At 43.4% G+C, this 24,422-nt stretch overlaps 1 protein-coding gene, 1 long non-coding RNA gene and 1 pseudogene across 8 annotated transcripts in view; 2 read left to right on the forward strand and 1 right to left on the reverse strand.

Moving 5' to 3' along the window:
* Positions 1–4,049, forward strand: part of LOC118381183 (uncharacterized) — a 40,053-nt gene extending 36,004 nt beyond the window's left edge. For all 3 annotated transcript variants that reach the window (XM_052473784.1, XM_052473785.1, XM_052473783.1), the window contains one exon: positions 50–4,049. In XM_052473784.1, coding sequence (XP_052329744.1) covers positions 50–1,463 — 1,414 coding nt within the window. In that variant the 3' untranslated portion in view covers positions 1,464–4,049. The remainder of the gene's footprint in view (positions 1–49) is intronic.
* Positions 4,050–9,869: 5,820 nt separating this feature from the next.
* LOC118381182 (uncharacterized) lies at positions 9,870–17,876 on the reverse strand. Of its 5 annotated transcripts, none has more exons than XR_008074498.1 (7): positions 17,597–17,876; positions 16,236–16,298; positions 15,891–16,077; positions 15,580–15,718; positions 10,432–10,517; positions 10,081–10,272; positions 9,870–9,947 (listed from the first exon to the last, which is right to left on the reverse strand). It is a non-coding gene; the product is annotated as an uncharacterized LOC118381182 (long non-coding RNA). The 5 variants fall into 5 exon arrangements; XR_008074497.1 differs by having other exon boundaries at positions 16,917–17,876; XR_004825019.2 differs by lacking the exon at positions 17,597–17,876 and adding an exon at positions 16,462–16,903.
* The window catches only part of LOC118381181 (cryptochrome-1-like), a 34,144-nt pseudogene continuing 26,751 nt past the window's right edge, over positions 17,030–24,422 (forward strand).

Below are 24,422 nucleotides of genomic sequence, written 5' to 3' on the forward strand. Positions count from 1 at the left end.
TACCATTGTATTTATCGCTTCTGTGTCTAATAGTTTTCTGTTTCTTCAGGGTGTCGTCTGTCCAGTTCCGGAAAGCGGATCGTCCCTGTCTGGGCAAACACAGCTCCAGCAGTGGCTCCCTCTTCAACCCCCAGCACACCCCTGGCCCCCTCTCTGTCCACGCCCATGTCCTCTCCACCTGCAGTACCCCCTCCGGTCACCACAGGCTTCTGTTGCAGCACCAGGGCTCCAGCTCAGAGGGTCAGCTGAGGAGAAGCAGGACCCTGCACCACCGGGCTCCACCCCAGGAGCGTGTCAGACGGGCCAGTCACCCGTCCTCCCCCTCTTACGCCACCCTGCAGCACTGTGGAGTAGCTTCACTTAGAGGCCTGGAGCTGGGCCTGCCTGAAGAGGGAGAACCAGAACTAGTGCTCAGACACCCAGCAGGACTTGCCCCCTCACCTCTGCACCATGCAACCTCTCCGGAGGAACACAGAGGGGCCATGCCCTTACCCAGGGGACATTACTGGGACAATAGTGGAGGCCGTGACCAGCTGGTTAATGACAGGAGGCAGCAGGAGAGGAGCTTCATGACAGACCTACCAGTGTGGGAGAGGGAGCAAGAAAGAGAAAGAGAGCAAGAAAGAGAGCGGGAAAGAGAACAAGAGAAAGAAAGAGAGCGGGAAAGAGAAAAACAAAGAGAGAGAGGAAGAGAGGTGCACCGCTTCCACACCCTTAGCCACCCTCCCCAGACATCCATGGACATCCATGAGACATGGCCTAAACCAGCCAACCGTCTGTCCCGCCAGGGGTCCGGGGGTGGTGGGGGCCTCTACAGCACCTTGGAGAGCCACACTGGGTTCGGATCTGGGGTCATTGGAGTGTCCAGGATGGGCTCCAATCCTAACCACAACCTTGATACGACCCCTAACACCAACCCCAACCTTCCTAACCCTAACGCAAGGGCTGTGAGGAACCAGATTCTCCGTGACCGGGCATCGCGGTTAGCGGACGAGCGCAGCGGGATGAGTACAGATGAGGAGAGCCAGGAGGTGATGAGGGGGAGGTACTGGAGCCGCACTGAGAGACGGGAGCACCTCCTACTGGCCCGCGAGCAGAAACAGCAGCAACAACAACAACAGCAGGCCAGAGGGCAGCAGGCTTACACCAGGCCAGGAGCCAATGGAGGATCAGGATCTATGAGAGATACAGGGGTCAACACAAGAGGAGGAGCTATGGGTGGACAGGGGGGAGGAGTTATCCGAGAAGGAGAGGCTATGTCTGGAGGGGGAGGGTCTTTGGGAGACGGCCGGTGCAGCACGGTGCTGGAGCTCAGCCAAAAGAAGTTGAGTCGTCTGAGGAACAGGAAGCTGTTAGATGATTGGACGACGGTGGAGGAGCTGCTTACTCATGGGACGAGGCTGGGCGCCGGGGAGGAGGTGTCCCTCTGTCCCAGCTCACTACTGACTGTGACTACAGTATAGAGTGTGTCTCTGCGTGTATGTCTGTGTGTTTTTCCACCATAAAGCACCATGGACAATACATTTGTTTGAGGGTAAGTGTATGCGTGTGAGTATATAAGTGTGTGTCACCAATGTACAGCACCTCTGACAAAGTGTTTGTATGTGTCAGACCTTCTTACTGACTACTGCAACGCACTGCAAGTGTGTATCTATTACAATCTGTGTGTGTGTGAGAGAGGATCGGTCTGTGTGTGTGTGTCTGCACCATGTATGGCTACCTCATGCTCATGGGGTTTGTGAATCAATTTGAAACACAATATAATATCATGTCATTTTGTTGATTTTATCTTTGGGTATCTTTTGAGTACAAAAATGCTGCCTGGTGACATTGATGAAACTCTTACATTTGGACTTTTATGCCTCAACTAAAGTTGTGATTGAGATTTCTAAAAGCAATACTGCATTGTAAGAGAATCCACCAGAAAACAGCAGCTTACTGGAGAGGAGATGCCACAACAAAGCTAGTGGAGAACTGTGGATTGATAACCACCCTACACAATCAATGTGTTTTAGTAACAGAGATCCCATTGACAGTCTGAAAGGGGAATGGTGCTGCAGTAGAAGATTTTGCTACCGGATGTGATCGTGCTAAAACTACCTGGTACCCTTGATTGCACAACAACTAACACAATCCATCCTATCATTGGAATGATGTTTACATTGCCTGTCTATTGAGGCATTCATTCTGTATTCTGAAGTGGTTGTTCCAGAGATAGGTACTGCAGAGTAGATGGTGTAGGCTAAGCTGGCCAGGGGTTAGTGGTTTGTTGCTGGAGGTCAGGGCTGTTGTTGTTTAGTACATATTCATTATGGAACATACGGAACAACGCTAGGGTACAACGCTCGGGTTCAACACTGGTGGTGTGGTGTCACGCTCTAATGTCTGTCACATTTTGTTTCTAACTTAATTGATCAATAGACAGGGGTCAGATGTCAAATAGGCTTATGACAGGGTTATACAGGATTATGTCAGGGTTATGTACGCTTATGTCAGGGTTATGCAGGCTTATGTCAGGGCTATGCAGCAAATGTTAACTAAAGCCACTGTGGTAGGCACTACTCATACTATCATTGATAACTGAAATGAAAGGTGTGATCAGAGGTGGGATTTGCTTTTTGCGTAGCGTTATCAGCACTCATCATTACGGAGGCTACAGGATCACACACCTTAATGCACTGTGTGTGTTTCTCACACACTCACTCAGTGTGCATGTGATTCTTACACACACAGCAAGTAGGACTCACACCTGTCTGGTGTGGAGCTGAGAGAGGCAGAAGAAAGAAGAAAGAAAGGAGCAACAGAGATATATAGATATATATATATACAGTTGAAGTTGGAAATTTACATACAAATAGGTAAGAGTCATTAAAACTTATTTTTCAACCACTTCACAAATTTCTTGTTAACATACTATAGTTTTGGCAAATCGCTTAGGACATCTACTTTGTGCACGATACAAGTAATTTTTCCAACAATTGTTTACAGATTATTTCACTTATAATTCACTGTATCAGAATTCCAGTGGGTCAGAAGTTTACATACACTAAGTGCTTTTAAACAGCTTTGGAAAATTCCAGAAAATTATGTCATGGCTTTAGATGCTTCTGATAGGCTAATTGACATCATTTGAGTCAATTGGAGGTGTACCTGTGGATGTATTTCAAGGCCTACCTTCAAACTCAGTGCATCTTTGCTTGACATCATGGAAAAGTGGCCATCACAAAGCCCTGACCTCAATCCTATAGAAAATGTGTGGGCAGAACTGAAAAGGCGTGTGCGAGCAAGGAGGCCCACAAACCTGACTCAGGAATGGGCCAAAATGCACCCAACTTATTGTGAGAATCTTGTGGAAGGCTACCTGAAACGTTTGACCCAAGTTAAACAATTTAAAGGCAATGCTCCCAAATACTAATTGAGTGTATGTAAACTTCTGACCCACTGGGAATGTGATGAAAGAAATAAAGGCAGAAATAAATCATTCTCTCTACTATTATTCTGACATTTCACATTCTTAAATAAAGTGGTGATCCTAACTGACAGGGAATTTTTACTAGGATTAAATGTCAGGTATTCTGAAAAACTGAGTTTAAAATGTATTTGGCTAAGGTTTATGTAAACTTACGACTTCAACTGTATATATATATATATATATATATAGAAGGATAAATAAAAAGATAGAAAATGTTGGATTGCTCGCTCTCTCCTCAAGGTGTTCCACGTCACACTCGGCATGACTCAAACTCCCTGAATAATGGATGAGAAGATAGGATTTATTCCCTTCATCCCCCTCCTCCCTCTATATGTGAGGATTATCAAGGCTGAAAATAGCCCTCCTTTCCTAGAAGTAAAAGCACACAGGAGAGACACTTGTGTTTTAAAGCTCTGCACACCTCAGAGTTTTCTCTACCCCCACTGTACTGTTTACCCCCCGGACTGTTTCCCCCCCGGACTGTTTCCCCACCGGACTGTTTCCCCCCGTACTGTTTCCCCACCGTACTGTTTCCCCTCGGACTGTTTCCCCTCCGGACTGTTTCCCCTCGGACTGTTTCCCCTCGTACTGTTTTCCCCCGTACTGTTTTCCCCCGTACTGTTTCCCCCGGACTGTTTCCCCTCGGACTGATTGACTGTTTCCCCTCAGACTGTTTCCCCCGACTGTTTCCCCTCGGACTGTTTCCCCCCTGTTTCCCCCGGACTGTTTCCCCGGACTGTTTCCCCCGGACTGTTTCCCCCGGACTGTTTCCCCCTGTTTCCCCCGGACTGATTCCCCTACTGGACTGTTTCCCCCTGTTTCCCCTCTGACTGTTTCCCCTCGGACTGTTTCCCCCGTACTGTTTCCCCCTGACTGTTTCCCCGGACTGTTTCCCCTACGGACTGTTTCCCCCGTACTGTTTTCCCCGTACTGTTTCCCCCGGACTGTTTCCCCCCTCTGACTGTTTCCCTCGGACTGTTTCCCCCCCGGACTGTTTCCCCTCGGACTGTTTCCCCCCACTGTTTACTGTTTCCCCCCATACTGTTTCCCCCATACTGTTTCCCCTCGGACTGTTTCCCCTCGGACTGTTTCCCCCCCGTACTGTTTCCCCTCTGACTGTTTCCCCTCTGACTGTTTCCCCTCGGACTGTTTCCCCTCCGGACTGTTTCCCCTCCGGACTGTTTCCCCTCGGACTGTTTCCCCTCCGGACTGTTTCCCCTCGGACTGTTTCCCCCCTCCGGACTGTTTCCCCTCAGACTGTTTCCCCCTCGGACTGTTTCCCCTCGGACTGTTTCCCCCCCGGACTGTTTCCCCTCGGACTGTTTCCCCCCCGGACTGTTTCCCCCCGGACTGTTTCCCCCCATACTGTTTCCCCTCGGACTGTTTCCCCTCGGACTGTTTCCCCTCGGACTGTTTCCCCTCGGACTGTTTCCCCCCGTACTGTTTCCCCTCCGACTGTTTCCCCTCCGACTGTTTCCCCTCTGACTGTTTCCCCCCGGTACTGTCTCCCCCCGTACTGTTTCCCTGCAAATCTCTGGTTCTGCTCATTTTCACTTTTCAGAAGACTCTTTTTGGAACATGAGGATGATGTTCATGTGGTTGTAATAAAGATATTTTAATTAGCTACTAAAACCTGTCCAGTGTTTGCATTGAGCTTAATCTATCCTTCCATAGAGCCTCCTTACCTATTCTGTTCCTTCAGATATGCTAAGACAGAAGGGGTAGGAGCTTGTTGTTTACTTTTCAGACTAGGCTAATGTGTTTAGTTCTCACAGCAGTTTGGCCTCCAGTCATTTTGTAAATCTGTATTATTATGGAGTTGTTTCCACATCCATTTACAATGTTGAGTCACATGTATATGTGGTCTTCCACTCTGTTTCCTAGAACAGAGACACCATTGCCCTTGTTGAGCTGTCCAACATGGACCTAACTGATCTGAAGAAACAAGATGGCTAAATGCAATATGGCCTGGCAGGAATTTGACTCGACCGGTCAACTTTTACATCAGTGTGTGGATAACTAAAAGGAGACAAGTAGATGGTCTCACTCCTCTTAATGGACCCTTTACACCACATCAATATGTGGTCAATGTTCACCCTCGTAGGCATCCGTAGTTCATGTCATGTTGACAACAGGCTAACAGGCTCATAAACAGGTTTTGATTATGATAACTTGGTGGTCAGTCATCAGTCATTACAGAGATGATCCGATATCTGGAAAGATTATACCATGTACTGTAAATAGCTGACAACCATGGGAAATAGATTCCTTGAGCAAACCTTAAATGACAACCTATTTCACATATTTCATAAAGTGCACGACGACCCCACATAAACACTCTGGTCAACACCATCATAGTGCATGCTATAGGCCATGGCACAGTACTGTCTTCAGCCAAGGTAGCATAGGGTGTCACTTAAGTCTCATTCAGATCAATGTCAGATACTCCTTCCTGGTTTAAATTCTTCCAGCCTGTCCATAGCCTGACTCCAAACCCATGTCGTCAGCAGAACCCATCCAACACCAGAACACCAACACGCGATACATCTGGCCAATCATCTAATGAGCTCAGTCTTATGTAACCAGTGTGAATGATGAGCCAGTCAGCCATGCTAAGGAAACACTCATTTCTCTGCCCATTCACTCATTCCTTTATCACCCTGACAGCCTGAGAGGGTGGCCAGATTTGCAGACACACACAGTCAGACAACTGTGATTTTGTTCCCTATATGGTACATTTTCATCTACAACACTCAAAGTTGGTTCCCTCTACCAGATAAACAATGCACACACTGGGATCTGATGTAGAACTGTCCAGTTGGCTGTGTCTTTTCTCTATTCTCAATCACAATCCATATTTCTCTAAATAAAATTTGTCAGTTCTTTTTAAAATAAAGGCAAAATGGAATCCAAATGACAGAGAAAAGCTATTCATTATCACCATGTAGCTTTGCCAAGCAGTGAGGCTATACCTCACCAGGCTCCACTCCGCTGTGCTGGGAGATTGGTGCTGCAGCAGCGACATCATGTGGCACAAACCTGTGTCATAGTATTCTGAAGGTTACAATGGTGACTGGACTGCATTCACGCTGATTGGTGGAGAGCATACTACAGTATGTGTACTGTGTAATAGGGCTGAATATTTTCCCAGAATTTTACAAATGTTCCATCCCAAGAATAAATCACTTTTCTCCCCAGTATGTCCCGCCAAAACCGGAAGTGTCATTCTAAAGTATATAAATACGCCTTGATTGAAAATTCAAACCTGAGCCTGATGAAAAATACACAATGGAAACTTTATGAGTCCATGCCCAAAGAAAGCCAAATTATTGTGCCGTTATCCAATATGGTGACTCCATGCTTAAATAAAGGTAAAATAAAATATATAGCTTGGCTCCCGAACATTATACAGTTGAAGATGGAAGTTTACATACACTTAGATAAGAGTCATTAAAACTTGTTTTTCAACCACTCCAAAAATGTCTTGTTAACAAACTATACTTTTGGCAAGTTGGTTAGGACATCTAGTTTGTGCACGACACAAGTAATTTTCCCAACAATTGTTTACAGACAGATTATTTCACTTACAATTCACTGTATCACAATTCTAGTGGGTCAGAAGTTTACATACACTAAGCTGACTGTGCCTTTAAACAGCTTGGAAAATTCCAGAAAATTATGTCATGGCTTTAGAAGCTTCTGTTAGGCTAATTGACATCATTTGAGCCAATTGGAGGTGTACCTGTGGATGTACTTCAAGGCCTTCCTTCAAACACAGTGCCTCTGTGCTTGACATCAAGGAAAAAAATAAAGAAATCAGCCAAGACCTCCACAAGTCTGTTTTTGTAGACCTCCACAAGTCTGGATCATCCTTGGGAGCAATTTCCAAACGCCTGAAGGTACCACGTTCATCTGTACAAACAATAGTACGCAAGTATAAACACCATGGGACCACGCAGCCATCATACCGCTCAGGTAGGAGACGCATTCTGTCTCCTAGAGATGAACGTACTTTGGTGTGAAAAGTGCAAATCAATCCCAGAACAACAGCAAAGGACCTTGTGAAGATGCTGGAGGAAACAGGAACAAAAATGACTATATCCACAGTAAAACGAGTCCTATATCGACATAACCTGAAAGGCCGCTCAGCAAGGAAGAAGTCACTGCTCCAAAACCGCCATAAAAAAAGCCAGACTACGGTTTGCAACTGCACATGAGGACAAAGATCATACTTTTTGGAGAAATGTCCTCTGGTCTGATGAAACAAAAACTGTTTGGCCATAATGACCGTTGTTATGTTTGGAGGAAAAAGGGGGAGGCTTGCAAGCTGAAGAACCAACCGTGAAGCACGGGGCTGGCAGCATCATGTTGTGGGGGTGCTTCGCTGCAGGAGGGACTGGGGCACTTCACAAAATGGATGGCATCACGAGGAAGGACAATTATGTGGATATATTTTGAAGCAACATCTCAAGACATCAGTCAGGAAGTTGAAGCTTGGACACAAATGGGTCTTCCAAATGGACAATGACCCTAAGCATACTTCCAAAGTTGTGGCAAAATGGCTTAAGGACAACAAAGTCAAGGTATTGAAGTGGCCATCACCAAGCCATGACCTCAATCCTATATAACATTTCTCAGCAGAACTGAAAAAGCATGTGTGAGCAAGGAGGCCTACAAACCTGACTCAGTTACACCAACTCTGTCAGGGGGAATGGGCCAAAATTCACCCAACTTATTGTGAGAATCTTGTGGAAGGCTACCTGAAACATTTGACCCAAGTTAAACAATTTAAAGGCAATGCTCCCAAATACTAATTGAGTGTATGTAAACTTCTGACCCACTAGGAATGTGATGAAAGAAAAAAAACCTGAAATAAAATCACTCTACTATTATTCTAACATTTCACATTCTTAAAATAAATTGGTGATCCTAACTGGCCTAAAACAGGGAACTTTTCCTAGGATTAAATGTCAGGAATTGTGAAAAACTGAGTTTAAATGTATTTGGCTAAGGTGTATGTAAACTTCCGACTTCAACTGTATATACAAACATATATATATATATATATATATATATATATATATACACACACCAATCTTAAACAGGATTATCTATTTTGGACTCAATTTGAATGGAATTAATGGAGAATGACAGTGTTCAAATGTGCACTGATTTATAGCAATGGTATCCTAGTAATATACTGTTTAAAACTCTGCAGCTGCAAATAAAAAAATATATAGATCTTTACTATGAAAAAGTAAGGTGACCCCTGAAAGCCAGGTGGAGATGTGTAAATTAGATGTGCATTCAGTTGTTATATTATCATACTGTAGTATAGGCAACGCATTATACAGTAAATGCACTGTAGGCCAACTGTCACAAGAAAAAAAAGTTACCATCAGATGATAGATGGACTGCGCTCCATAGCCTACTGAGATGCGGTCTCTGTCCCCACCCTGAGCGTTGATGATTCATCATGCAGATAGCACAGAAGACAGATTTAGACATCTCATATCATTTAACAGTTCCATTTCACATTATGCTGTTCATATCATTTAAAAATAAATAATTTAACGGTTTCTCACATATTTATCCCAGGAAAAGGCAGTGGGTTTTGGCAGGAAACCCCCTATTCTTCCACAGACAAGAAACTCCAGTCAGGAAGACTCAATAATTAGAGGTGGCATCACCAAAATCAAAATAGTTTAATAATAATACATATATATATATATATATATGTGAGTTAAAAGCAGACAAGTTGGGACACACTACACTGCAGATGATTATATCTGTACAGTCATACTACAGAGAAAAAGACAGACACGGAGAAGAGGTGATCCCTTTACTATAGCAGATTGTTGCTTCCCTCTTCTACATTTGAGTAATTTAGCAGGCGCTCTTATCCAGAGACTTAAAAGAGCAATTAGGGTTAAGTGCCTTGCTCAAGGGTACATCCAACATATTTTTCACCTAGTCTGCTCGGGGATTCAAACCAGCAACCTTTCGGTTATTGGCCCAAAGCTCTTAACCACTAGGCTACATGCCACCCTTCTCTTGTTCCATTTCTGTTAGTAGTACCAAAAACTGCAAAAAGAGAAAGTGTGAATCTGCCATGTTGCTGGGGCATAGAGTTACCAGTCAGAACTCTCATCCAAACCTGTGATATTATTAGGTCTCATACAGCAGTCTTTGATAGAAGGGAGATAATCCAAGTAACCATGGCAACACAGAAAGAGAGACCGCCTGTGGGTTTATGAAACCCCACAGTCAACAGCCTGACTGATAGAAGGATGTGATGTCATAATGAGTCTTGAGTGATGTCACAAATTGTCTTTTGAGTTTAGGAGAGTAAAAAAAAAAATGTTCAGGTGCCCTTGTCCTTCTCCTTCCAGAACCACGGGGGCGATGATGAAGCTGCTGGCTCAGTCCAGACCCACAATATCATGCTGTTTGTAGGACTGTGAAACCAGGCTCCCTGTAGGAAAGACACCAAGAATATCACATAGAATAGGTGCACCTCTGGGATAGGGGGAGAATACACAAGTCAAATAGGTATCCAATCAATGGTTAAAAATGGTTGTGTGTGTGTGTGTTCTTCTGACTCTCACCATCACTGGGCACCCCTTGTAGCTCGATGATGGTGGTGTTATGGCCTTGTTTTTGGGTGGGGCTCCTTCTGAGGATGGCTGGTGCTGCTTCTTGTCCCCGCCCCGTGTGGGAAGAACCATCTTCTGTGGTGGCGGTCTGGTCGGCTGCATCCGGAGGGGGACCAAATGGATTCTCCTCAGGGTCCTCTACCTCTGGAGCGATGGGCAGGTAGAACAAGGCCTTGAAGTCTTCTAGCTCCTCATCACTTGTGTTGCAATTATATTTCTATTAAATTGCCTTGCCTATTTAAAGCTATAAAAGTATCGCCACCACAACACCTGTCTACCTTCATCATCATCACACACACTCACCTGCTGCAAAAAGCCACAATGGGGTCAAGAGGTCACATCCACCTCCTCATCCATTTAAGTCATTAAATCCTCCGCAGCATCCGCACCTGGGGAACACACAAATAAGTCCCTGACAAGCGGCAATGTCTCTCCATTTATACACACGTTTGTGTGTGCGTGTGTGTACCTGTATGTTCAGGTTCACTTTAATCATCGTATTTTATATCAAACTCAGACTCTCTCCTCGTACTCCATGTTCTCATCCAGCTCCTTAAAGTCTGGGGCGAACGCACTCCAGTTTTCTTGAACACAAAATCCCAGGATGTAATGAATTAACCAACCCATTCTATTAGATCCACAACATCCATCCTCATCAGTAGACAGTTTTGGTTTATGATTCTGGAATCTTGTGGACTCCTGAATGATTCCTCTTTCAACAGTGCTTCATGAGCGATTCCACGCCAGTATAGCCCCAAAATATTTTTGGTACTCCAGACTGTTCTGGCAATTCTCAACTCTTCATTGGGAGGAAGGATGTTTAAAGGTAGACTCAGCAATATGATGTAGATGCAGAAAGTAAACAGCATAATGGGTCAATTTCCGCAAAAACTATGAGGGTTGAAGCACAGGGTTCAACTTCTCTGCTGTCTTGGCGCACTGGCTATCACACTGTAAACAGCGTGATGTGAACCCGTGTACATGTGCAGACATTGTGTGTGACTGTGTTCGAGCGAAGTCTTCATCTCACTCATCTCAATATCTGCAGTGCTGCTCGAGGTAACGTCATTTCTCTGGGTCTAACTTTAACATGCTTTTGACATTTGTATCACAAACCATTTTCTTTTATTGTAGAGTAGAATTTGCCATCCATCGAGTTAGACTCAACCATTACTTCCATGGTAATCGACCCAGTGTTCTACTGGCTAACAAGCTTTGCAGGAATGATTCTATATGTCAACTCCCTTAGCCATAGTAATAACAGGCAATACCTGCTCTTCTCCATTCAGAATCACTAGAAGTAGTAAGCAAGGTGAACCCCTCTCACCTCTGCAATTTGTTTTTCTTCTTCAATGGAGCCCCTAGCCCAGGCAGTTCGAAAATCAAAAGAAATGACACCAATATCTCTCAAGACTACGAATGACATAATCTCATTATAGGCAGACAATATCTTACATTATTTAGATAAAGTATCTCAATCTCTCCTCACACTTTGAAGATTATGAACAAATTCAGCTACATCTCAAAAATAAAATAAATCTAACCAAATCTGCCTTACTCCCCCTCAAGAATGCAACAGAGGACTCCATCTCTACATATGGAATCCAATTGTTTGTCATTTTAAATATTTAGGAATATATACAGTATATTTCCTTCTTTAGATAAAACCATTGCCAAAAACTTAACAGAAGGCTAAAATCAATTCAATCAGACCTCAATAGAATGGACTAGTCGCAGTCGCTCTCACCGGCAGAATTTCTATTGTGAAATTGAATACATTGCCTCGGTTGAATTTTGTGAGTCTCCCCCTTCCGGCTATTGGGATAAAATCCAGAGCGTATTCAAAATGTATATGAAAAGGTAAGAGATCCCAGACTAAATTAACAAATTTACAGAGAGGGCATTTAGCATTTCACCCCCCAATTTTGAATTGGTTTAGACATGACTCTTCCTCTCCCTGGCTGAGAACAGAGAGAAATATGGTGGCTCTAATTGCCCTGGAAGATGTGGTGTTCATTGATCACTCTCTTATACAAATGTAAACTACGCTTTAGCCCTATTATTTATTCACACAATTTCTATTTGCTGCAAAATTGAAAATCTATGCAACTGGGATTGAAATGGCACACCCAGCCTAATATTTAACAATAAAGCCTTGCCCCAATGGTCCAAATGTGGTATCTATACCCTTGGCGATATCATGGATTGTAATGGTTTGAGGAAAGATGATAATGCGGGTGAAGGGGGGCTAGGCGGGGTGGAAGATATGGTTTCTGGGTGGGGAGGGAGGATGCGGGCGGGTGCTTGGGGTCCGAGGGGGTTGGAGAGCCATCTTTATTTTCCTTGCATACAGAATATTTTAAAACTGTTCATGCTGTTCTTTGTCTTTGTATGCATTTTTCTTCTTTCGAGTGGCAGCCCACAGGTACAGGCAAATATGAAATGCAAATATTATAACTGAATGTATGAAAATATCTGAATGAATATGACTTTGAATAGACGACACCATTCTGTATACATGTGGCCCTTCTTTGGACACTGTGTTAACAAACCTCCAAACGAGCTTCAATGCCATACAACACTTCTTCCATGGCCTCAAACTGCTCTTAAATGCTAGTAAAATGAAATACATGCTCTTCAACCGATCGATGCCCCACCCATCCGCCCGACTAGCATCACTATTCTGGATGCTTCCGACTTAGAATATGTGGACAACTATAAATACCTAGATGTCTGGCTAGACTGTAAACTCTGCAAGACTCATATTAAGCATCTCCAATTCAAAATCCAATCTAGAATTGGCTTCCTATTTCGCAACAAAGCCTCCTTCACTCATGCTGCCAAACATACCCTCGTAAAACTGACTATCCTACCAATCCTTGACTTTAAAGTCTCGCCAAGGCCAACCTCCAAACGAGCTTCAATGCCATACAGCACTCCTTCCGTGGCCTCCAACTGCTCTTAAACGCGAGTAAAACCAAATGCATGCTTTTCAACCGATCGCTGCCTGCACCCGCATGCCCGACTAGCATCACCACCCTGGATGGTTCCGACCTTGAATATGTGGACATCTATAAGTACCTAGGTGTCTGGCTAGACTGCAAACTCTCCATCCAGACTCACATCAAACATCTCCAATCGAAAATCAAATCAAGAGTCGGCTTTCTATTCCGCAACAAAGCCTCCTTCACTCACGCTGCCAAGCTTACCCTAGTAAAACTGACTATCCTACCGATCCTCGACTTCGGCGATGTCATCTACAAAATGGCTTCCAACACTCTACTCAGCAAACTGGATGCAGTCTATCACAGTGCCATCCGTTTTGTCACTAAAGCACCTTATACCACCCACCACTGCGACTTGTATGCTCTAGTCGGCTGGCCCTCACTACATATTCGTCGCCAGACCCACTGACTCCAGGTCATCTACAAGTCCATGCTAGGTAAAGCTCCGCCTTATCTCAGTTCACTGGTCACGATGGCAACACCCATCCGTAGCACGCGCTCCAGCAGGTGTATCTCACTGATCATCCCTAAAGCCAACACCTCATTTGGCCGCCTTTCGTTCCAGTACTCTGCTGCCTGTGACTGGAATGAATTGCAAAAATCGCTGAAGTTGGAGACTTTTATCTCCCTCACCAACTTCAAACATCAGCTATCCGAGCAGCTAACCGATCGCTGCAGCTGTACATAGTCTATAGGTAAATAGCTCACCCATTTTCACCGACCTCATTCCCATACTGTTTTTATACTGTTTTTATTTATTTACTTTTCTGCTCTTTTGCACGCCAACATCTCTACCTGTACATGACCATCTGATCATTTATCACTCCAGTGTTAATCTGCAAAATTGTATTATTCGCCTACCTCCTCATGCCTTTTGCACACATTGTATATAGACTGCCCATTTTTTCTACTGTGTTATTGACTTGCTAATTGTTTACTCCATGTGTAACTCTGTGTTGTCTGTTCACACTGCTATGCTTTATCTTGGCCAGGTCGCAGTTGCAAATGAGAACTTGTTCTCAACTAGCCTACCTGGTTAAATAAAGGTGAAATAAAAAAATAAATAAAAAATATGACTGGAGAAATTAGCCAAATCATTTTTTATAGGACAGTAGCCTAGGCCTATTCTACTGACAACAGATAAATAAAAATGACCTTGTCTTGAATGCAACCACGTAATCTAGGCCTATAAAAAAAGGAATCCTGGCTAAAAGGATTCAGCTTTTGTCAAAAGTAATTTTTGTTCATTTTAGTTAACCTGTTTCCTAATCTGAAATGTCAAATATGTTCATTTGACAAAAGCTGGATCCTTTCTAGCCATGACCATGAAAAGGGGAGACAAATTATACAATATGACATCCATATAGCTTGGAGGACATTATTGTCCCAAAAAACTCCAGTAGATATCATATATTCATTGTTCAAGCCCGACAATAAATGTAATCTTTATGTGACACTAAACACCTGAATGAATTAAACAGGAAGCAAACTATTAAGAGCCCTGGTGGTATCGGTGACCTGAAGAAGTGATATTCTAACATCAGGTTTGCTTTTCATTTGTTGATGTACTACTGTAGGTTCACCAGTTGACCTTTATCAAGACACCATGTCGACTGGATTCCCACTGTGAAGATGAGCAATGCTACAGCAGCATCTACTTCTACTACTTTGTCCTTTTCCAGATATGAAAGGAGACATCCCTCAAGTATACGAGATGGTTGCTATATGCTGTGCTTTGGTCAATCTGAAAGATTCTGTTGTGCCATTTGAGGAGGGCACCTTCACCTTGTCATGACAAAAGCTCCCTTTAAAACGTATGAATATATATGTCATTTGGAATTTATAAAAGACTTGGTTTATGATATTATAAACATATTGTTCTTTAATAATATTGATGTATGGGTGAAACAAAAAGTATTTTGTCATCTCTGCTTTTCCAAGCACTGTTGAATAAAATGTATTTCTTATACCACAACTATTTTTTTCCCGTTACAATTTAAACACATTTAGCATAGACAATGTAATTGTTGTGGTCGTCTTAGGCAAAAGGTCTTCATTATCACAGTCTTCCTTGGAGAAAAGTATCTGGCATTAAACATGGTGGTAGTTGTGTGTATGTTATTAGCTAAGGATCCCATCTCCTGCTGTCAGACATTTCCATATTTATCCATACAAGTATTCCATACAGATACTCAAAGGTCTGTTGAGTGGTACTGTAGTTTGATGGGTTGAGGTTAGGAGTGACAATCAGTTAGGAAGCATAATAGGCTGAGGTGTAGGCTGAGCTTAGGTGGAGGTATATACTGAGCTGGGGTGTAGATATATACTCCCAGGTAGGTGGGGACGGTACTACTATATGTAGTTTGATGGATGAGGTTAGGAGTTACAATTAGTTAGAAAGGATAAGACTGGACTGAGGTGTAGGACGAGGTAGATATATACTCACAAGTCTCTGGGGTGGTACTACAATTTTAGGATGGGCAAGGGGAAGCGGAACCTTTGGTCAGTCTCCAGTTCGGACGTCCCACAGGGACGGGATGTTATCTGTCGACACACTCACCAACTTGTGCCCATCTCGACTCCAACTGCAGACACACAGGGAAACATTTAGGAAGGTTAATATCCAGAACCACAGACAATACACCGCTTGACAAGGTTCTGGAATGAAATTATGGTTTATGAGAAAATACAAGAACATTTGAGCATATATAAACATGGTTTGCGGATTCTGAATGGTGTGCTTGCTGGTGTTTTTACTTTCTTGTAGCCATAGTTTGTTTTCAGACTGGATGGATGTGAGCACTGATAATCTTGGCGATGCCCCGTGTCAGGAAGTCCGAAAGTACGATTCGTCCGTCGTTGCACCCCACCGCCAGAAGCGTGCCCCAGCGGTTAAAAGTGCAGTGAGAGCCATACTGATGCAGTCCAGAGTGCCATCTGCCTCCTGCCAACAAGACATCAACCATGTCAAGACACACAAACACACATATATATTTGTATATCGATGTTCTACTTAGCCAAATTGTGCTCGAACCTCCTGTGCATAGCTAAAGCGTGTGATCTAGCAGATAGTCCATTGACAATACGGTAAAAATAACCAACCTTCAAGGGATAATCCACTCCCAAAAATACAAATCTTGAGACTCCTGTCAATTTGGTGAAAGCCTATGATCAATAAAAAATGCCCCCATTATTTAACTTCTAAGTGGTCCTGTGAAATTAGAAAATCGTGTGGGAACGTGTCATAGCTAGCTAAAGTTACATGGTTCTCGTCAATGGAGATATGAAATGTGATGCAATTATTCCCTAACACTTTTAAAACAATTACCTGCACTCCAAATCAGCCAATAACTGGTATGGACATACTTGTCTATAACACATCCATCTATTTATATCGTCATGACAATGTATATATTTCGCTTAGAGGTGCTCAACAGTGTACCAAATTATTCAACTCAGTTTCTCCTTCCAAGTACCATCGTCACGCAATGAGCCCTGTGTCTGTGTCGGAAACGTGGGAAAGGGCTGTTGTTGCCACAGAAAAGTACTCTTGCACTCACTCTGGGTAGAGAACTGCAAATTGAACTTGGTGAGATAAACTCCTGAATTGATAGTGCAGTTTGTTACCGCGACGTTAAAGCTAGCTAGTTACTTCACATGCTGAAATTGACATTGCTATTATTGTGTAGCTACCTCATAGGAATTAGTGGTTTGGGGTGGATTATACCTTTATGAGAGATGTGTTGACAAGTTACAGGTAACATTAGAACAAGAATGGCCTACCTCCGGATAGTTCTGCCCGAACGACTCTGTAGTAGACAATGCCTAGGTTTGCCCATTCAGACGGTAACACTAGCGTATTACGCCACGATCATACCAGAAGTACTTTATTTCCAATGGAACGCTGCGTTTGCCTTGCAGCATTGCGTTGTCTGGTGCATACCTTGGATTTATCGAACGTATGTATCAAACTGTATGTGTTGACGGCTTGGCAGAAATGGTAGGTGAATGTTGAACTTTTGTTACACATATCAAGATGATGCCGAGTACCATTGTGTATTAGTTAAGTTCCAAAGGTTTCTAAAACCGTATCGCAAGCCGTTATGCTAAAACGACAGATTCAATATCACTGACTGGAATAGGCCAGCACAATCCGCAGGCTGCAGAAAGTAAATAGACTATCAAGCTACTGTTTTTCCTTCTAACGGCAGTGTCAGTTCCCCACATACGCAGATCGTTCATTCATTGGATAACGTAAAGCCGTTTCCTGCCATTTGCTGTATGATTTCACCTTGTGCCTCAATGTACGATTAACACTATGGATATTTAGTTTAACTATTCATTGCTTCTTATTGTTTGAGGGCTATTAGCGAACAAGCTAACGTTCGTTACGTACTAACGTTAGCTAGTACTTTTGCCTGATTACGGTATCCTCATTTACGTGCGCTGCGACTGGTGCCTACCTAACGAAAGACCCCAAACAAAGCGATGCTGAAACTGCCCAAACAACTCAATGAGGAATGGATTCACTTGTCGATACGGGGGTGTTTTCGTTTAACTATTGTTACTTAGATTTATGTACGCATGATTTAATCTACTTATTCAAAATTTGAATAAATTAACGTTATACGCAAGACCGACACAGTTGCGCTTGTGCCCATGTATTTAACAAGCCATCACGCTAGTTTGAGCCATCAATGCTTCCAGTGGACTCAAAAATTCTACCACCAGTGATCATCCGGGTCTCTCCCAAAGTAACCAATCACATGTTACACATAAAACCAGGCGGGGATTCGGATGATCGAAATATCGGTATTAGATGTCAAATAAAAATGCAAAACACATCATGAAAACTTCACCAAAAAAATATCATATTTAGTGCACCAAAAGCCTCTAAATATTGCACAAAGTGTTCTGGAGCCATGCCACAGAAACGTGAGTTCATGCCCACTGCGGAACTTGGAAATCCACCAAATGGATACGTATTTTTTCTAGGTCGATTGTTGGGACGTGTCGCTGGGAGAATATATATTTCTAACTAGACAGTAAAGGTACTGACTGTGGTTTGAAACTGACATCCTATCTATTAATATATTTTCTATATCATTTGTTATTCACTGGAACATTGAGCATGCGCTGTAGCCAGAACAGTTATGAAACTGCCAGTTAATTAACAAAAAAGTGATATTTCCTTGGATTAGGTATAGAATGTGTGTTTAAGTGTCTTGACTTTTCTGAACAATGTGTGCAGGTATGCAATGTATAAAATGCGAAAGATGCTGTGGTCAGATGCTGTAACAGTCTGTTATGGTCACCAGATTGACCTACATTGTGAAGTGCTCTAAACGGCCCTGTATCTGTGTGATATAACGTCTGTTTATTCAAAAATCGAGAAACTAAATTTATTACATTTTCTTCATGCCTGCTGATAAAAACTAAAGCAATATTTTGTTATTTTTGGAATAAAATATTTTAGTTTGATTTGTCTCCAAAAATGTTTTTTTGTTGTTGTAATTATTATTTTTAGTGAGTAGAAGGAAACGAAACTATTTTGGATGGCCATATTTGTTTCAGTCCCATTTGACAGTATACATCATATACATGTCACAGAAATATGAAAATAATGTCATGGTAGAGTTGAAGACAAATGGAAGTGCTGTGAGCATTGCAAGCATTTTACATTATTTCTGACTAAAGTCTTTTTGTAGGCACTTTTTGTAGCCAACGGGGAAGTGAATGTGGTTATTGTAGGGTTTTTGGATAACTGCCGAAAATAAGGTATGTGGTCAACACAGGCTTAAGAGATCTAATGTTTAACTCTATGTGATAATCTTAATCAGCTAATGTCACTTTTTTATGCATTTACATAATCTAAACAATAATATAAAGTACATAAATGCTTCATAATTCATAAAGGTAATGTTAACTGACTGATAGAACAAAATGTATAAAATCTCCTAAACCTGTGTTAACTAATCTCAGACCTTATTTGCGGAATTTGTTCCAAAAGCCCATTCTTCCCCATTAATTTCACTCATAGAAATGGCAGAATGAAACAGAGGTAACTAATTTCCATTTTTTTGGACTACAAGATGGAAAGCTCTATTCCAGTGTGGTTAATTACCAGTTCTCTATACTACATGTCTTTAAAGGTGTAGTATAACTTGCACACCAAAAAATCGAACTTGCATTTTTTTGGTGTTTTTTTTAAGGTGACCCGTTCTCTATAGCAGGGTTTCCCGAAAACTTGGTCCTGGTTGGCACGTTTCGTTTTTCTCCCCTAGTACTACACAGCTGATTCAAACAACCAACTCATTATCAAGTGTTGATGATTTGAATCAGCTGTGTGGTGCTAGGGCTAAAAACAAAATGTGCACCCGTGGGGGCAAGACCGAGTTTGGGAAAACCTGCACTATGGCACATACGGGGCTTCTAAACATAAAAGAAATCCCTATTTTTTTTTTCTTTCAGTCCCTGTTTCAAATATGTCCAAGAACTCCATCCACTGGTTCCGGAAAGGACTGCGTCTCCCTGACAACCCGGCTCTGCTGGAGGCGGTGCGGGATTCAGACACGGTGCGCTGTGTCTACTTCCTGGACCCCTGGTTCGCTGGCTCCTCCAACCTGGAGGTCAACCGGTGGAGGTGAGGCACAGCTAACTTATCTATTCATCTATCAACCAACCAATCAATAAGGTTATATTGTCCCAGTAGACATAAAGAACAAATTCCTATTTTCAATGACGGCCTAGGGTTAACTGACTGTTCAGGGGCAGAAAGACCTTGTCAGCTTGGGGGTTTGAACTTGCAACCTTCCGGTTACTAGTCCAACGCTCTAACCACTAGGCTACGCTGCCGCCCCGTGTAATAGACACAGACAATATTTTCACTTTCTGTACAAATTATTAAGTCCTCTCTGGGGAATTTTGTCTGGCATCCAAAACCAACGAGAGTAGAGCCAAGGCCTGTAAAATGGCATCTTCCAGGCAGGGAGATAGGTTAGTGGGCCAATAGAGAGTTAAGTTTCCTGAGTTTGTGGTTGCTATTGGGATGACCAACTTTACAGCAGGCTGTGCTGCGGTGGAGCGGCCTAGCTGGATCTTTAAACAGCAGCAGGAAGCAGCAGTGGCCCTCAGATCTGTAGCTGGATTAGCCATCTTTTAAATTGAGGAATAAGTCCATTTGTCCACACCTATACTTTTTTCTATTTTTTATTTGATTTGATCTGTAAAACTTTTGTGAATCGACAGGCAGATAGACCAGATAACCTGCTATATCCACAGCTTGTTTATTGCCTTCAAAGGTGTTCAGGTGTTAACTCTGCACAAAAACACTAGACACACACACCATGTACCACCTGCTGCTCTCCTCTCAGGGGGCTGTTCTGTGGCAGCAGGATCAGAGTTTTCTGTCAATCAGTCATTTGGGATCCCACACTGATCACTGAACCATGTAACCGTTGCACAGTTTCATTCCAAATATTACTGCTGCAACAGTAAGGACAGAATCTGTGCCTCAATGACCATAAATGCTTGAAAGGTACATGTGAAAAGGCAAATGTTTTTGTGAAATCATGCAGGTTGTGAAGGTGTGAGTGTCCTCTGTGTGCTAGGCTGTTTCTGTTGTAGACCGCTCTCTCTTGTGATGGCCTACAGTCATGCAGGTTGTGAAGGTGTGACTGTAGACTGCTCTCTCTTGTGGTGGCCTACAGTCATGCAGGTTGTGAAGGTGTGACTGTAGACTGCTCTCTCTTGTGGTGGCCTACAGTCATGCAGGTTGTGAAGGTGTGACTGGCCTCTGGTTGCTAGGCTGTTTCTGTTGTAGACTGCTCCCTCTTGTGATGGCCTACAGTCATGCAGGTTGTGAAGGTGTGACTGGCCACTGTGTGCTAGGCTGTTTCTGTTGTAGACCGCTCTCTCTTGTGGTGGCCTACAGTCATGCAGGTTGTGAAGGTGTGACTGGCCTCTGTGAGCTACGCTGTTTCTGATGTAGACCGCTCTCTCTTGTGGTGGCCTACAGTCATGCAGGTTGTGAAGGTGTGACTGGCCTCTGTGAGCTACGCTGTTTCTGATGTAGACCGCTCTCTCTTGTGGTGGCCTACAGTCATGCAGGTTGTGAAGGTGTGACTGGCCACTGTGTGCTAGGCTGTTTCTGTTGTAGACCGCTCTCTCTTGTGGTGGCCTACAGTCATGCAGGTTGTGAAGGTGTGACTGGCCACTGTGTGCTAGGCTGTTTCTGATGTAGACCGCTCTCTCTTGTGGTGTCCTACAGTCATGCAGGTTGTGAAGGTGTGACTGGCCACTGTGTGCTAGGCTGTTTCTGTTGTAGACCGCTCTCTCTTGTGGTGGCCTACAGTCATGCAGGTTGTGAAGGTGTGACTGGCCACTGTGTGCTAGGCTGTTTCTGTTGAAGACCGCTCTCTCTTGTGGTGGCCTACAGTCATGCAGGTTGTGAAGGTGTGACTGGCTACTGTGTTAGCACACAGTAGCCAGTCACACCTAGGCTGTTTCTGTTGTAGACCGCTCTCTCTTGTGGTGGCCTACAGTCATGCAGGTTGTGCCAGAAACATATATATATATATAACCTGTATATACGATCACCATCTTAATTTTAATTATGGTCAAAGGGCGTCAGTCTGCTTCTTGGAAAGTAATTTAGAGTTTTTATTTATATCCTGGCCCACAACCACGTTCTTTATTCTAAATCATGTATATTTTAGTTGGACTTATTGGGGTTTTATTCAATCATACATGGTGTCAGGTTTAACTCACAAACATGAGTCTCTTCACACTGTGAGAATGCCCTTAAAGCAGTGTCCTCTCCCGCATGGCCATATAGTGACGGTTGTCCTCCCACTCCTGTGTTTCAGGTTCCTGCTGCAGTGTCTGGAAGATCTAGACACAAGCCTCCGGGAGCTCAACTGCCGTCTGTTTGTGATCCGAGGTCAGCCGGCCAACATCTTCCCCCGACTCTTTAAGGTGAGACCCCATCACCCCTACAGTCTTCCGCTCACCCATACGCTCTCCCCTCACCCAAACCCTCAACACAGAGACAGCAAATACAGTTGAAGTTGGAAGTTTACATAAACCTTAGCCAAATACATTTACACTCAGTTTTTCACAATTCCTGACATTTAATCCTAGTAAAAATTATTTGTCTTAGGTCAGTTAGGATCACCACTTTATTTTAAGAATGTCAAATGTCAGAATAATAGTAGAGAGAATGATTTATTTCAGCTTTTATTTCTTTCATCACATTCCCAGTGCGTCAGAAATGTACATACACCCAATTAGTATTTGGTCGCATTGCCTTTAAATTGTTTAACTTGGGTCAAATGTTTCCGGTAGCCTTCCACAAGCTTCCCAAAATACGTTGGGTGAATTTTGGCCCATTCCTCCTGACAGAGCTGGTGTAACTGAGTCAGGTTTATAGGCCTCCTTGCTCACACACACTTTTTCAGTTCTGTCCACAAATTTTCTAAAGGGTTGAGGTCAGGGCTTTGGGATCGCCACTCCAATACCTTGACTTTGTCGTCCTTAAGCCATTTTGCCACACCTTTGGGAGTATGCTTGGGGTCATTGTCCATTTGGAAGACACATTTGCAACCAAGCTTTATTCCTGACTGATATCTTGAGATGTTGCTTCAATATATCCACATAATTTTCCATCCTCATGATGCCATCTATTTTGTGTCCCTCCTACAGCAAAGCACCCCCACAACATGATGCCATCTATTAAGTGCACCAGCCCTTCCTGCAGAAAAGCAGCCCCACAACATGATGCCTCCACCCCCGTGCTTCACGGTTGGGACGGTGTTCTTTGGCTTGCAAGCATCCTCCTTTTCCTTCCAAACAAAACAATGGTCATTATTGCCAAACAGTTCTATTTTTGTTTCATCAGACCAGTGGACATTTCACCAAAAAGTACAATCTTTGTCCCCATGTGCAGTTGAAAACTGTAGTCTGGCTTCTTTATGGCGGTTTTGGAGTAGTGGATTCTTCTTTGCTGAGCGGCCTTTCAGGTTATGTCGATATAGGACTAATTTTATTGTGGATATAGATACTTTTGTACCTGTTTCCTCCAGCATCTTCCCAATGTCCTTTGCTGTTGCTCTGGGATAGATTTGCACCTTTCGCACCAAAGTACGTTCATCTCTAGGAGACAGAATGCGTCTCCTTCCTAAGCGGCATGACGGCTGCGTGGTTCCATGGTGTTTATACTTGCGTACTATTGTTTGTACAGATGAACGTGGTACCTTCAGGCGTTTGGAAATTGCTCCCAAGGATGAACCAGACTTGTGGAGGTCTACAATTATTTTTCTGGGGTCTTAGCTGATTTTATTTGATTTTTTCCATGATGTCAAGCAAAGAGGCACTGAGTTTGAAGGTAGGCCTTGAAATACATCCACAGGTACTCCTCCAATAGGCTAATTGACATAATTTGAGTCAATCAAAAGCTTCTAAAGCCATGACATCATCTTCTGGAATTTTCCAAGCTGTTTAAAGGCCCAGTCAACTTAGTGTATTTAAACTTCTGACCTACTGGAGTTGTGATACAGTGAATTATAAGTGAAATAATCTGTCTGTAAACAATTGTTGGAAAAATTACTTGTCATGCACAAAGTAGATGCCCTAACCGACTTGCCAAAACTATAGTTTGTTAACAAGAAATTTGTGGAGTGGTTGAAAAACAAGTTTTAATGACTCCTACCTAAGTGTATGTAAACTTCAGACTTCAACTATATCCACCTTACTGTATCACTGTTTGCTGTGTCCTCTCCTCTCTGGACTGGAACATCTCTCAGCTGACGTTTGAGTGTGACTCGGAGCCATTTGGAAAGGAGAGGGATGCAGCCATTAAGAAGCTGGCCACAGAGGCTGGAGTGGAGGTGGTCAGCAGGACCTCACACACACTCTACGACCTGGACAAGTGAGTGGGACACCCGGATGACATTTTCATATGGAGGCTTGGATTAAACCGAGCCCTGAATTGAAACCCTCTCCTCCTCCTCTCTCTGTAGGATCATGGCGCTGAACGGGGGTCACCCTCCTCTCACCTTCAAGCATTTCCAGATGTTGGTGGGCTCCATGCTGCCCCCGGACTCCCCAGTAGAGGCTCTGTCCCAGGCCAGCATGGGTCGATGTGTCACCCCCGTCTTAGACAACCACACAGACAAGTATGGAGTGCCCCTACTGGAGGAGCTGGGTAAGACACTTCACAATTGTTACCATTGAAATCCATACTTGTGAAAAACACATTTTCTCAATACTTTTACCACAAGTGGCTTAACA

The sequence above is a fragment of the Oncorhynchus keta genome, chromosome 21, assembly GCF_023373465.1.
Source record: "Oncorhynchus keta strain PuntledgeMale-10-30-2019 chromosome 21, Oket_V2, whole genome shotgun sequence".
NCBI lineage: Eukaryota > Metazoa > Chordata > Actinopteri > Salmoniformes > Salmonidae > Oncorhynchus > Oncorhynchus keta.